Here is a 14,703-nt window from a genome sequence, read left to right as displayed (position 1 = left end):
AATTCGTATTATCAATCACCAATTTTTATCAGGACCATTCATCATTTCTTATCTATCCCAAAACCAACAATAATACAGTTAGAAAACTATAAAAATACAGAACAGTTAGATGTCTTTCTTTTCTGCTAGACAAGTTAAAAAAAAATCAATTATAGTCTATAATTCCGATGATATCGACATTTTTATTTCTTTGTGTTCCATCAAATTAGAGCGAAAAATTTCCATATAAAGGCATTGAAATTAATCAAATATGATCACTACCTTGCCTAGCTACAAAAAATAGTATTACTGACTAATTTATTTACAAAGATGGGAATCAATTGCATGAGCTTAATTATACAAAATTGCTAACCATTTTCGCAATTCATCTCACTATTCTTCCCATGAAGACATGAATCCCACAACTGAGTCAATTTCCACTTTTCTTCATCTCGTGCTGTATTCAATTCATCCAAATCAGGAACCTTTAGCTTAGTTTTAACATCACATCCGCGTCTATTTGATGCATTTGACTTTAGATTATGAACGTTTCTTTCTCTGGCAACTGACACTTGTGAACATATAATTTTGGGCCTGGGAATCAAAAGGCGAGATGGCTCAATCAGAATATTTTTGTTAGTCGCTGCAGTCCGATCTATACTTTTTTTCACGGTTAAGACATCGTCCCATTCAGAAATAGAAGCTTCCTTTTCTGAATAACTTTCGGACGAATCATCGTAACTACTGTTGGACAAGCCATTTTTATATTTAGGTGGCTGATAATCACAACCTCCTTTTTTATCTTCACTATACTTTGCTATATTGGACAAAAACTTAGGACCGATCATTGAATTTATCTCGCATTTATCGAAGACACTACTCTTATCATAGGGTGTATCCCATTCATCATTGAGGTCACTATATATCCTTTGAGCTCTTCCACACCTTTTACTTTTAGCCATGTCAAAATTAGTTTTTTGAGAGCATCTTTGTTTACGAACATCAGAATAAAACTGTGAAATATTTGACCGTTTACTTTCGCTTTCACGATTCGCATCTTCAACATTTTCACATACAGGATAATTTTCACTTCTCTTTGGATTAATGAGCTGAGGGACATCTAGTCTATTTACATCGTGCGACGGACATGCGCTGGACGACGAATTTGGTTCTGATATGCTAATAACAGAATTATACCGTTTAGGTTTACGGTCTGAGGTTTCAGGTTTATTTCCTTCCAAAGTATTAATCTCCAAGTGCTCATTCACAAGATTACTTTTTGTACTAAAGTTAAAGTAATCTGGAGAGGGGTGTTTCTTGTCAAATCTCAGAGGACCAATTATTTTCTCCGAACGGTCCGTTAGAGGAGAAAAGTTGCTGTGGAGCCCATAGCTATCAGGCGAGGAAGCCAAGAGCGGAAGACCATTTCTAAGATATATACATTCATTGGGACTTGATGGCAATTTGGGGAAAGTTACTTCCGGTGTCTTTTCTTCAGGTCCAATTCGAATTTTTACCACCCCTTTACTTTCTTCCACAGTTCCCATGTCGTAGATATTTTCACCGTCTAAGGAATTGGAAACCAAACTATCAGAAGATGAAGAAGATGACCTTCTGGAGTGATTGAACCTTCTGCTCAGAATTTCAGAAAAAGTATCTAAGTCTCCAATTCTTTTGTCACTCTTTAAAAATCTAAAACTTGCATTATTTGCATGAAAAGCGTTAACACTATTAACATCATTTATATTGAATTCTTTGGTGTCGTGGTGCACGTTTTCCCACTCATTCATGGCTTTTTCTTGATTAGTCGCGTGTCTAGGCCACCCACTTTTGAATGAGGGGTTAACAGTGGATACTGATTGATTACGATGGTTACGCAGCCACTCTTGAATCATGTCTTGTTTGCTTTTCACTAATTGTTCTCTTGATTGAGCCCTTGCTGGGCTGGTTATTGATAGTCTTTCCTTGCACTTTGTGTCATCTAAATAGCCAGAGACGAATAAATTTCAGTTGGGGTAAAGGCTTCGAATGAAAGCAAAAAAAAATCCAGTAAGTTAAACATCACTTTATTGTGCTTCGTTTCTAAATTTTATGAAGTTCTTTTCTTAATTTAATACATTAAGGGTTGTTCCCCTACTACTTTCTGCGCTTGTTTAACAAGTTAACATAGTTATTCAAATAACCCAAGTGACATTGCAATACAAGCCCTAAGATAAAAAAAAATCAAAAATATTCATGTACCACTTTTGTGTTTTTCAGTTTTCTATTGCAATTTATGCATATTTTAAAGTTTTAGGATCCAATGCCGAATCTTTTTTTAGATTCGGAGGTTCTATTTTTTAGTTTCGCGGCAAATCATGTTTCCACAAATTATTGACAACAATAATTTGCTAACCAACACATAAGTTTCCGCAAGCTATTAGAGAATTGTTAGTAACGGTGTTACCAAAAGGGCAATTTTAAGGCTTTTTCAAACACTTTATCAGATTTAGTGACGCCGGAACATTTTAGGGTATAAAAAGACCACAACTGAAAAAAGAATATTCTGACATTTTTTTTTCTTGCAAATTAAACCATCGTTAAGTTTGATTTATCCTTCTGTATTGAGAAAAACTGAGATTACACGTCTACAGTTCGTATATTCTTATAAAGGACTTTGTCTCTTTTTGATGTCGGAAAACGCTAGGTTTTTTCGAATGATTACCTATTCGACAGCAAATTTATTATTTCCAGTCAAAACATAGAGGCAATATCCAGAGGATACCTTTTTAAGTAATTAAATGGTAGTAGCACTTTCAAAAATTGGAAATATTGGACAAATTGGTGAGTCTTTGTGAATAAACATGCAATCATTTGCAGAGAAAACGCGCACTGTCTAGTCTCATCTTAGCCTATTCGCTGATATATTGATAGTTCATGGCTGCTTTACTTAGCCGAGCACTAGTCTCAAGCTCCAATAGGGGCTTGCTAACACATTGGCTGCAAACTATTTATTTTAGTCTTTGGCGCAGACTCTAAAAAACAAAACAAAAACAGGCCTCTTTTATTCACAACGTCCACTTTATTTTATCAAGAACGTGACATCTCTATGCGTGGAGCTCGAGATGTTATTTTGTCATTATTTGATAAATGTAACAAGTCTCCTTTCATCGAAAAATTTTATATTTGGTTTAACTGAACGTATAAATATTTGGATCAGCTGTTTATTAGGACGCCATTTCCATATTTGTTGCACACCACCTAGTAAGAAAAGTTTTCTTTGCTCCGAAATGCTTCTGAATTTATCACTTTGGGATTATACGATGCGTAAAACTGTGTGAATTGAAAAACTGAACAGTTTAGCGCGTGGATTCGAGCTACAGAAAAAAGTCCAGCCCCTTGAAAAATACTGTGTTTCTAAGAACGATTACTATAAATTATTATTACAAAATGAATTTTGTATAAAAAAAAATCAATATTTAGCAAGGCTAAGATAATGTCTATTTTCAATCAATGTATGCTTTAAACTTTCTTAAACTGAAATTCAAATTCTGTTGAATCCGTATGAAAAATCGTTTAACCAACCCCATAGGGAATAGATTGATTAGGGAGCATATTAGGGTGTGGGAAAACCTTGCGCGGCTATGTTGGCCACATGCGGCTTGGTGGTGCATGAATTGATAGCAGCAGTAAGGAAGTATTTTACACATCGTGCAATAGCACAATGGGGGGGGGCGAATTAACGAAAACCACGAAGCGGCATGAGGGGCAAATTTTAAGAAGCATCCGTTTTCTAAAGGGACACTAGAAATGTATCTTTTTTACTCACTTTGAAACTTCCTTCGCAAAAATTTATGGCAGCCTTGGTTAGTAACAGCTAAGACGGTAGAAAGTGTAGTGTTCGCTTACTCACATATGTATCTGTCGTTAAAGAAAGAATTCACCAAAATCCAAGAGAGCGACCCCCTACGCAAAAAATCTTTCTTTCAAAAAAAAAGAAAAAAAAATCAAATCGTTTCTGGAATTGAAATCGTTTTATCTCACCAGAAAAAAAATAAATGAAAATGAAATCTCATACACCTTTTAATTTTATCGAGCTAGAGAAATCTCAAGGTTGTGGTCAACGGTCAATTGCTGTTTTCCTCACACTTCAATTAATTTATAAGGCAATAAAATATCTCAGTTATCTAAATTAAATTAGCAAAATCCTGGTTGTCCACATTTTAGCCTGAATGTCCCGAATCTCATTTCCCAAAATATTTTTCTTGGAGTAATATAATAAGTTCTATCAAGGTTAATAACAATCTAGAAGGCTTATCTGAAAATGGTGGATTTCTTTGGCAGTGATTTTATTGGTAAGCAAATCAAAGGCAGGGTAACCAAAAAGTAGTTATTCAAGTAGCGAAAGAGGAGTCTGTGACGATGTTGTTCATAAGGGCTTGAGTTTCCCTTCCACCAAACAGACATAATATAACTTTATAGCCTTGAATCAGGGTGCTACGAATAGAGGAACAACCAATAAGGATGGTAAGATTGAATGGCCTCTCAGGAGATTTAGACAGATTGAATCAAATGTGCACCTGAAATATCAGATGGAAAGGATTAACTGAGCATGTTTAACTCGGATCAGACCTTTAGTCTAAGTTTCATTATATAAAAAATATGCAGGTGTTGGGTAACAACTGGATGTTCGAATAACTATTCGATTTAATATTAAACTATTCGATTTAATATTAAACTTTTCTTAACGCTAAGTACTTCCAGTATCAGCAACTCTTTCAGAGATTAGGCACTTTATAATCGAAGACTATCAACGTTTTTTTTCGTATTGACACCCTCTTCTCTCTGCGAGCTCTCCTGTAGAGGCTCATTTCAACCAGTATACCTTCTTAATTGGGTGTTTTTGTTCAGCCGGAGAAACGACGGCTGCTGTAATTTAACAGGCGTTACGTGATGCTTCTTTTAAACCGATGACTATACTCGACTTCCCGAAGCTAAGCCCACTGGATACATCGGTCACATTGTTCACAATAGATCATTCGCTTCACGAAAGTGCTTAAATCTTCAGATCAAGTGTGATTCGGAGAGGCTTCGGGAATAAAGTAGGGTTGCTATTATCCCCATTTACATGGATTACCTTGACCGATGCTATCCTAAGAAACGCAGCGAAAATTGGGATAGAACAAATGGCAAAATAAAATAAAGTTCGAATCAGACTATACGGTAGTGTTGGGCGATATTTTGATTGATCAATATATCGATATTTTTACTATCGACATTCGATATATCGATATTTCGGATCAGTATTTTGCTACTCATGGATTTGCCGAAGATCAGTAACGCAAATGGTAAATAAAGGGTATTTTGTATAGCTTTTTTTTTCAAAATCCAAATAACATAAAATCAAACAATAATAGTAAAGTTGGATTACATAAATGAATATAATAAAAATTCAGATTTGGAATTATTTGAGCTCAGGAAAAGAGAAAAATGAACTAATGGCTATTCAAAAACAGCAGCATGTCAATGTTTTTCCCTGAGAGTCGGTTCCGCCGTTGATAATTATCTGACCAGCCTTGGAAAACACTCGTTCAGAAAAGACACTGGTACCGGGCACAGACACGAATTTCATTGCAATTTCCTACAGGTGTTTTAGGGACCCCTATGCACGAGACTTCCACCACTTGAGTGGACTAGCTTTTCTTGAAACTATTGGCTCCCTATTTAAAGTTTGCAGAGCCATGACATATTTGGCTGCAGTCGAAGCATATCCTGCATTGATTATAAGGACTTCATCGTGTGAATCCCAAAAACTGGCTTGATTCTGATATGACTGCAGCACAGGGACTGCGATGGTACTTGTATCTTCTGATCGAGATTCAGCAGCCAGCAAGGCCAAATCTATCTCGTTTGCAATTTTGCTCTCAATTTGTAGAAGATCGCCTGGTGAAATATGCATTTTCTTGAAACAAGGGTCAAGATATTTTGCATTTGCGACGGGTGTGACTTGACCAAGGCTTATAAATCCACAATACATTTTATTCAGCAAAGCCTTTCGAAGCTCATCAGCCATATCTGAGAATCCACCAAAATCTACCTGAACAATGTGGCGTCTCAAAATCTTAAACGAAGGCAGGACTTTCGAGATGGGGGAAAGCTTTCAGAAGGGAGCTCAGTAGTCACCTCTTTAAACGATGTAAGCAACAAAATTACATTTGAAATTATACTCCACTCAATATTAGCGAATTTGAGGTCCCCTTTACCGAGAAGCGCCCGCGAACTTGTTACAGACTCTTCCAAATCTTGTAGACTACGCAACATAGTGAGTAGCGAATTCCATCTAGTGATCACATCAGGTTTTAGTTTTTTGATGCAAACATTGTCAATAGAGATTTGAACCTGGCGAAACTTGTCGGTAGCTACAACACCACGTCTGAAAAAGCTGACAATATTTCTACCCTTTTGGACGAGAGGCAACAATTCTGCAGTATCATTAATAGCACCCCCCACATACTTTAGAGTATGTGCGAAGTACAAAACATGTGTCCATCCAGTAAATACTTGGGATGCAGCATCCTTTACGGCCCGAACTACATTTGCTCCATTATCAGTTACTACAGCAACAACCTTTTTCTTGATCCCCCACTCAGTGGCAATTTTCATAAGGTGAGCCTTAATAGCACCAACATATATATATACATGGGCACCCATAAGCTGAATTCCAGGGGGGGACAAACCTAATTTAATTGGCACTTTTAATGCTATATAATAGAAATCTCAGAACAAAAATATAAAAATAAGGCAGCATCATTCAGCCAGGGGGGGGGCAGGAGCCCCCTGCCCCCTCATATGGGCGCCCATGTATATATATATATATATATATATATATATATATATATATATATATATATATATATATATATATATATATATATATATATATATAGCTACAATTAAGCTAGATTACCATATCTTAATTTATCTGTGACAGATAGGATAGCTCCTTTTCCTTAACATAATTCTCCAGACTGAGACAATTCACCCAGTCTGATCAGTTAGTTCAGCTTTGACAACATTCAAAATTCCAACTTTTCATTATAACATTATTTGCTACGAACTTTTCACTCTCAGCTGGTCATAATCCATATGTATCTGACTTGGGAGTCGGAAGTGAATTCTTGCGAAAAAGATGCCAGGGTAAGATGTAAGATAAGGATAAATAAAATCAATTATAGATGAAAGAATTCAAACCTGCAAAGAATCTCGAAGATGTATGCTGATTGCAAAATCTCATGTGGTAGATTTTCCGCGGGGAATAAAGGGGGTTAGAGATCCCTAAAAAATATCGGTTTCGATAATACGTTTCGATATTGATACTTGGTCCGAGATATTTGATATATCAATATCGATATCAAACATCGCCCAGCAGTACTATACGGATGTTTTACTTGTCCAGGAAGAAAGTACTGGCGACGTCGATGAGATTTTGTGAATTTGGTAAACCAGAACAGGTTTGATGATCGAAGTTGAGAAGACCAGACTGCTTAGATTAGGAATTGTTGGGGGTTAAGAAGGGCTGTTAGCCAATAAGCAAATTGACCAAGCGGATAGCTTTACTGACCTAGGCAAATCTAACCGAAAGGAAGGTGGATGTAATTAAGGTGTAAAAAAGGGAAATACCCGGCCCATCGTTTTTTTTTTCAAATCAAGTTTGGAAACACGGAAACAGGCTTTAGAACAACGACTGGGATAGAAGAAGTCAAGAAAATGACGGTAGTTTTGTATGGTACTAAGAAACGTAGAGGAAAATACGATATACGATAGATGCATTCTGAAGCATCTTCAAAGACACAAGTGCCATAGCGGAGAGAGGTGTCAAAATTTGTCCAAATAGGGGCGCGTTAAAATTGGAGAAAGATATATTTTTAGTTCATAATTTTCCAAGAGTAGGTCTACTGCACCAATCTTTGGATTGGGAGAGGGTAGGGTTGAATTTCATCCCCATCATAAGGGCATATATGTAAATGAGAACAGTTTTAGGTACTCATTTGAGTGACTGTTCATAAACAAAAATTACACAAGGAAATGGAACGATCATACTGTCTAGGTTTAAAATGAACAGAAAGGTTCAGATGGTTTGGACATGCTTATGGATGAAGGATGATAGGCTTCAACAAATTCTGCCTTTTGGCAAGCCAGCAAGGGCCAGAGAAAAATCAAGACATCGTCGAACGGGACAAGAAGAGCTGACAAGAAAAAAGATACAAAGGAAGTGAGAATTCATTTCACGTGAGGCAGCAAAGAATGAAGTTTGAATATATTTTTGGTTTTCCCCACAATGTACAAGTTCTTGTTCTGGAAGCAGAATCCGTACGAGAAACAAAGTCTTGATAATAAAAAACACTTTAGTCGTATCTCAAAGCCATAAACAAATTCAATGTTGAAAGACTGGGTATAAACAACCATGAAAGAGTCCAATTTTTTTTATTTTCCTTTAAAATTTATTACTTAATGTATTTTGGATCACCACATCCGACGATTATTCAGACATAATCCAAAACATAGTCAACAATTGTGTTGAGAGTTATTATTATTATTATTTTTTGCGACATAACAGTAAAACAGCAGTTACTTGGTTAAAGTGAGGGGTTTTCAACTTTCAAAAATCGTGTCCTATGCAGGGTGACGTGTGCCCAGCGAAGCGCAGGTGGATCACGAGTGGCGTGAAGAAGCGTTCCAAAAATGTGCTACGTGTTGCAGAACAAATGACGCTTGTAGACGTACACGGGATATCAGAGAGCGATCAACCCTTGTGATAAAACAACAGTCAAAATTTGTGTTTGCGATTAACCTAGGAGCTTGCGAAGAGAGCATACCAAAGCTACGAAAAATTAATTTTGCACCCATAATAAAAGAAGTCTCTTTCTTTAAGAAAATAATATATATGCACGACTAGATGTTACGACTAGAGGGTATCTATAAGAGGAAGTTATTTCAGGAGCCATAATTTTTAGCACGATTCATGAATTTACTAGTATTCGAAAAATCTGTAATTGAACCACACAGCTAACGATATCCTTAGATTACCACTTCGGAGCATATTGCTATAAGAATTTTTCACAAAATAGTACACACAAGATAAAGACACAAATCGCAAGAGGAAGTCAGCTATTGAGAAAAATTAATTATTAAATAGTTATATATATAAAATGCGCTTGGTTTTATCTACACAGGGGAGTCGCTTCAGACACCATAATTTACATCAAGATTCAATGCTTTATTAGGCCTACAGTCTGAAAAATCGGTTCAAGAACACGGAAAGGAACACACAGTTAACCATATGTATTAATTGTTACATTCAACGACATGTTTGAAATATTGGTATGAATTTTCATGGGGAAGTCATCTATTAGAAAAAAAAGCACCATTAAAGATAAAGTCAATTCAAAAACCAGTTTCTCGGAAATATGTTTGGTGCTCCTGATGGTATCCTGAGGGTCCTTGTCAAATGTCTGCATTTATAGATCGAGGTATTACTACTTCATATTAGGTGGAAAACAGCCAACATTTTTCACTGTTTTTTTTTTTTTTTTTTTTTCATTTTCTGAAAACAGGCCACTTGAAAACAACCCTCAAAAATATGTATTTTTTTACTTCTCTGTTTTTAGAACAATAATAATAAACGATATTGTTAAATAAGAATATTTTAGAGGAGGTCGTTTTTTTCTAATATTTTGAACGAAGTTGGTTCGAATTTCCACCCCTAATTCTCCGTATTCAAAGCTCCACTCAAAGCTGCATACCACGAAGAAGTTACTTCCTATAAACTTTCCTTATAGCCTCTTTCAGTCCTGTTCGATTGCGACTTGTTTACTGATTGGAATCAGAGCAGAATTACATGGAAAAAATACAATTTAGAAAAACAACACGACTGAGTCCACGTTTGTGTGTTCACCGGATCTGAATTTCATTTTTCTGCTTTGAGTGGAAATTATTCTGGTAAAAGATGAAGTGGACTGTTTTGGATAACTCAACCAATTGAACTGAAGTCTATGACAAAGTAAAAACTCCGAGCCAAAGAAAAACGTTAGGGTATAACACCTATTTCCCTTTTTTGAGATTCATCGGTTTGAAAGCTGTATTTCTTTATTGGTCTCCTTGAATGGCAGAACATAGTTACACTCTTCAGCACTTTGTTCTTTATAAATTAAGATCTAAGAGCATTAGGATGACAGACAGTATTGAATCCATGATATGACAACCAACCAGAGTAGTTCTTGCCAAATAATCTAATAGGCTGTCCGAGACCTTAAATACACTACGGACAGTTTCCTAAAATGTGAAATCCAGCGAGTAAATGTTAGTACCGAAAACGTCATTTCAGGTTCTTGAGCAGCCTTTCGGATTTCCAGAAATTCGCCCATACTTTTGGTCTTTGTTCTAAAAGAAAACCTGGTGGACTGTGGCTTAACTGCTGAAACTGTGATCTCCTCAGCTGTTCGCAAATTGTTTGTGTGGTACTTACGCACAAAAATGACAGAAGTGACAGGAGGATTTAATCTCAGTAGAAGCCTTTGTACTGAAACTGAATTAAATCCCACATCTATCAATCGAAGTCGTCGCCTCAATAATGTAAATCACTAGGATTTTACATATATATATATATATATATATATATATATATATATATATATATATATATATATATATATATATATATATATATATATATATATATATATATATATATATATATATATATATATATATATATATATATATATATATATATATATATATATATATATATATATATATATATATATATATATATATATATATAAACGAAAATAATTCATCGAATAAAAATGTCAATTTCATTAAAAAAAAAGCTCATTCCAATTTGTTTTTTCGTTTCCCATGCTATCTTTTGCTAATTATGTCTAAGATTGTGTCTCGTGGTTTATATTTGAAGCTTGGTCGAATAAAATTATAATAAAGTTTCCCGAAACTACTTACTTGAGTAAGTTTCCCTTACAAACTCTTTGTTTGAAAAACAAATGTCTTTCAGTTATCCTCCACATCTCCATGTTTTCCACATTATATTTTATTCATTTTTTGTGGTTTAAAATACTTTATCTTTGGAGGCCTGTTCTTTTATTTGTTTTATGTGTCCTATGACAAAGTGTTCCCCGACCCTGCTCTAGGTTTGCTGTGAAAGGAAGGTTCAGATGGTTAGTACATGTTTCCGAATGAAAAGATACAGGCCACTAAAAATTGTGCTTTTTGAAAGCCAGCTAGGGTCAAACAAAAGGCAGGACATCCTCTTGGTTTGGACAAGGTCACAAAGAAAGAATAAAAAAAAAATCGAAAGTTCATGAAAGGGAGTGAAGACCAAAGCTCTGGACATAATGAAGTGGAAGAGGAGCTTACAAAGCTGTGTTGACCACTGACTTTTTGGAGCTTTAACCAGCTGCCAGGAGCAGTAGTAGCATTTGCACACTTCTCTCCGATGTCTTGGCCCTCGGAAACAAAATTTCGAGTACAACCATAATCCAGTTCTCTTCTCCCATTGCAAAAAATAATCCGAAGATTATTTTACTTGTTAGATTATTTTACTAGATGTTATACTTGCTCTAAAGTGAGGCCAAAAATTGGGGCGCTCTTGGGGGCAAGGGTGGAAGGTCAATGTATGAGGTGAAAACATCATTTTAGTACCTTGGAAATTAAGTCTGAGCAGTTTGACAGTTAATTGGTAATCCATAGTACCTCAACTAATTTTAGTTTTTTTTTAGCAAGCAGATTTTAAAAAGAATTGCAAAAGGCAAAAGTTACGTCGTAAAAAAAAAAATCCATCTACAACATTTTTCTTAGGTCAACTTTCCTATTTTTTACTCCTTTTAGTTTAATTCTATTTCACTGATAATTTTTGTGTCTCTTGGCGTTCTCTTTTTCTGGCAAAGTACGACTTTATTTTTACCTTAGCTAAGTTGAAGCACCTTTATTAGGTAGAAGATTTTGAAGAGAATCACATTGTGTTCAGTTATATTAACACAGACTTGTAAAAACTTGGAGCTTCCATAAATTTCAAAGGAGATATTATAAAATAAGTAGCATCGATACCTGTTGATCAAACCAACTCAAGCCCATTCCATTGAAGTTTATTATTTTGTATGGAATTCAATAAATTTTAACAGTTTCTCTGGCTCCAGCAAAGCATATATACATGGCGACAAAGAATATTAATTTTTCAAAGTTTTTTTTTCTGGGTAAGGAAGTCAAAGCTTAGTTCTAGGATTCGTAAAAGCGTCCAAAAGAAATTTATTCGTCTCTACTTTCCTTTCAATATTCTTGACCCATTTGCAGAGGAAGATTGTTGATGTTTCAGAGTCCTTTCCTTAGAGTTTCGTCTGACATAAGTGCCTTCAACAGAAGTTAACGGCACTATATTTGATCTCTTAGAAGTTTCAGAAATCCTCACATCCCTCCAAAAATCTGATTTCTCAGATCGCTTTTTCTCCGCAGCACGTCTTAAGGATTTCAGAATGTAATCCATAGACGCCATCGTAAACAGCAAATACAAATATCAACTAATGTCTATGTGAGCCCGATCTTGTAATTGTACCAGATATCACTTACACAAGCTCTTCAAAACTATTAAAAGAACAATGATTATATCAGTTTATGTCTTAATTATTTTCACTTATAACACATTAAATGCAGATTATTCACCAATTCTATCAAATGACTCATGCTCTTAAGGTGTGAGGTCATCTAGAACTTGTGATTTTTTTTGTCCTCAACAATTTATCTTAAAATAGTGAAGATGACAACTAGGAGATTTTGAGCTCTGGCGAACCATCTATGGATTCTTAAGAATAGTTGGCATACTGAACGTTTCAATTAGTAATAGAATATAACTATTGATTATTCACAAATGTAACGTATCCATGCTTCTAAAAGTGTTCGAAGTTATCCAAAATATGCAAAAAACAGCAATCGTCACAACCTAATCCATAGACAGTACGAATGGTAATTTCAAGCTTGCCAATGTTCGTGAGCCAAGCTCAGACCATCTATTAACAATCCACTCATTATAATATTCATAAACGTAAAATATAGCAAAGAACTCTTGAACTGAAAGTCACAAAGTTTGAACTCCAGCAATTAATTCAACACCAATTACGGAATCCTTAATGTTAAATAGACTGATGCAATGATTTACATCCGAAAAAGTATGATCTAAACGACAAATATGTCACATCTCCGAAAATTGTAGCAAAACTATTAAATTCACGACCAAGAGTCACGCAACACAAAAGTATTTCAATCACAGATAAGGAAAAATTAGGGATTTTTTTTTTTTTTTTTTTTTTTGTAGCATCGAAACATTCAAATATTAATAGAACAAACAGGGAAAAAATTATTTTCCTTTTCCAAAGCTTTCCTTATATAATTAGCACTGAGAGGTGAAATACTTACAAAACGAAAAGAAACATTCAATGAAAATTGAAGGTTAAGCAAGTAAGCCTGTACTATATTTGGCTAAAATTTCACTTCATGTTGCAATTTTGTAGCCGCAAAATATGAGAGACATTGACCTTACTCCTTTTATAAATAGAAAAAAAAAACAATTTTTTTTTCAACTGAAAGTAAGGAACAACATTAAAACTGAAAATGAATAGAAATAATTCCATATATGAGGGGAGCTACCCGCTTCTCATCCCCTGCTCTTTACGCTAAAATTTTGACTTTTGTCAAAATTCTTTAAGAAAGACTGCTCAGACACAAGGGCCGTTGAATATGAATGAGAAGCAGACTATTTGTACAGAACCTTAAGACAGACTAAGGAACCTCAAGACCGAGGGTTCAGGAAGGGGGAACCCCCCACACATACGGAATAATCTATGTTCGTTTTAACTTTTAATGTTGCTCCTTATTATAAATTGAAAAAAAACTACTCCTGACTAAGTTGAAAGTTTTTTGTTTTTTTTAAGCTTATTCGCCTAGAAGAGAGCATTTCAATACGCAAATTGTCAAACTCTACATGAGCTTTTATATAATAAATAGAAAAAGGGTGTGTATGTGAAGGGGGGAGGAGGGAGGCTGGTTTGGAATTAATATATCATCTCCCTTTAATTAGACAAGCCTGAATAAGAGTGCTGCGTGGATAAGAGTAAGCCTGAATAAGAGTGCTGCGTGGTGATACATCCCTTCTAATTGCGGCAAAATGTTTTTGACATTTATTTTAAAGCTTCATTAACCTAAACTTTTTTGCTTCATATTTCATAAGATTACATGCAGCAATATATGCATAACTTCTCGTCGGCTACTATGAAAGAGGGGCAGTAGGTCATTTTTAAGCACGGGGAGGGGGATGATGGCTCAAAGAGTGTATTTAAATGTCCAATAATCCTAACGGTCATTGAGCCTTCAGATAAAATTAGTAAAAAAAAAAAAATCGAAAAAAGATTTTTCAAAGACAAGTTAAGGTCATATTAAACTTAAGATTAGCATAAATAAATTCCTATAATAATTCAAACTAAAAACGACCAGAAATTAATACTAAAGAATAAATGAACCTAAAACGAACAGAAATTAAAAACAATCATAGCAAATAAACAACACAGTTACTAATATAAATGAATAAATAAATCTTAAAACGAGTAAAACTTAGATTGAATATGCATAACAAGCTTAAACCGAAAAAAAATGACTACAAACAAGAGTTTGGCTACTGCCCTC

General features: G+C 35.0%; 1 protein-coding gene across 3 annotated transcripts in view; it reads right to left on the bottom strand.

The window, feature by feature from the left end:
• Nucleotides 1-289: 289 nt before the first annotated feature.
• The window catches only part of LOC148945224 (uncharacterized), a 275,072-nt gene continuing 260,658 nt past the window's right edge, over nucleotides 290-14,703 (bottom strand). For all 3 annotated transcript variants that reach the window (XM_089098745.1, XM_089098744.1, XM_089098747.1), the window contains one exon: nucleotides 290-1,960. In XM_089098745.1, coding sequence (XP_088954871.1) covers nucleotides 348-1,960 — 1,613 coding nt within the window. In that variant the 3' untranslated portion in view covers nucleotides 290-347. The remainder of the gene's footprint in view (nucleotides 1,961-14,703) is intronic.

The sequence above is a fragment of the Artemia sp. Qi Xiang Cuo genome, chromosome 13 (genome assembly GCF_049724085.1).
Source record: "Artemia sp. Qi Xiang Cuo chromosome 13, ASM4972408v1, whole genome shotgun sequence".
Classification (NCBI taxonomy): Eukaryota; Metazoa; Arthropoda; class Branchiopoda; order Anostraca; family Artemiidae; genus Artemia; species Artemia sp. Qi Xiang Cuo.
Note: the sequence above shows the minus strand (reverse complement) of the source record. Positions and strands in the feature narration are given on the sequence as shown.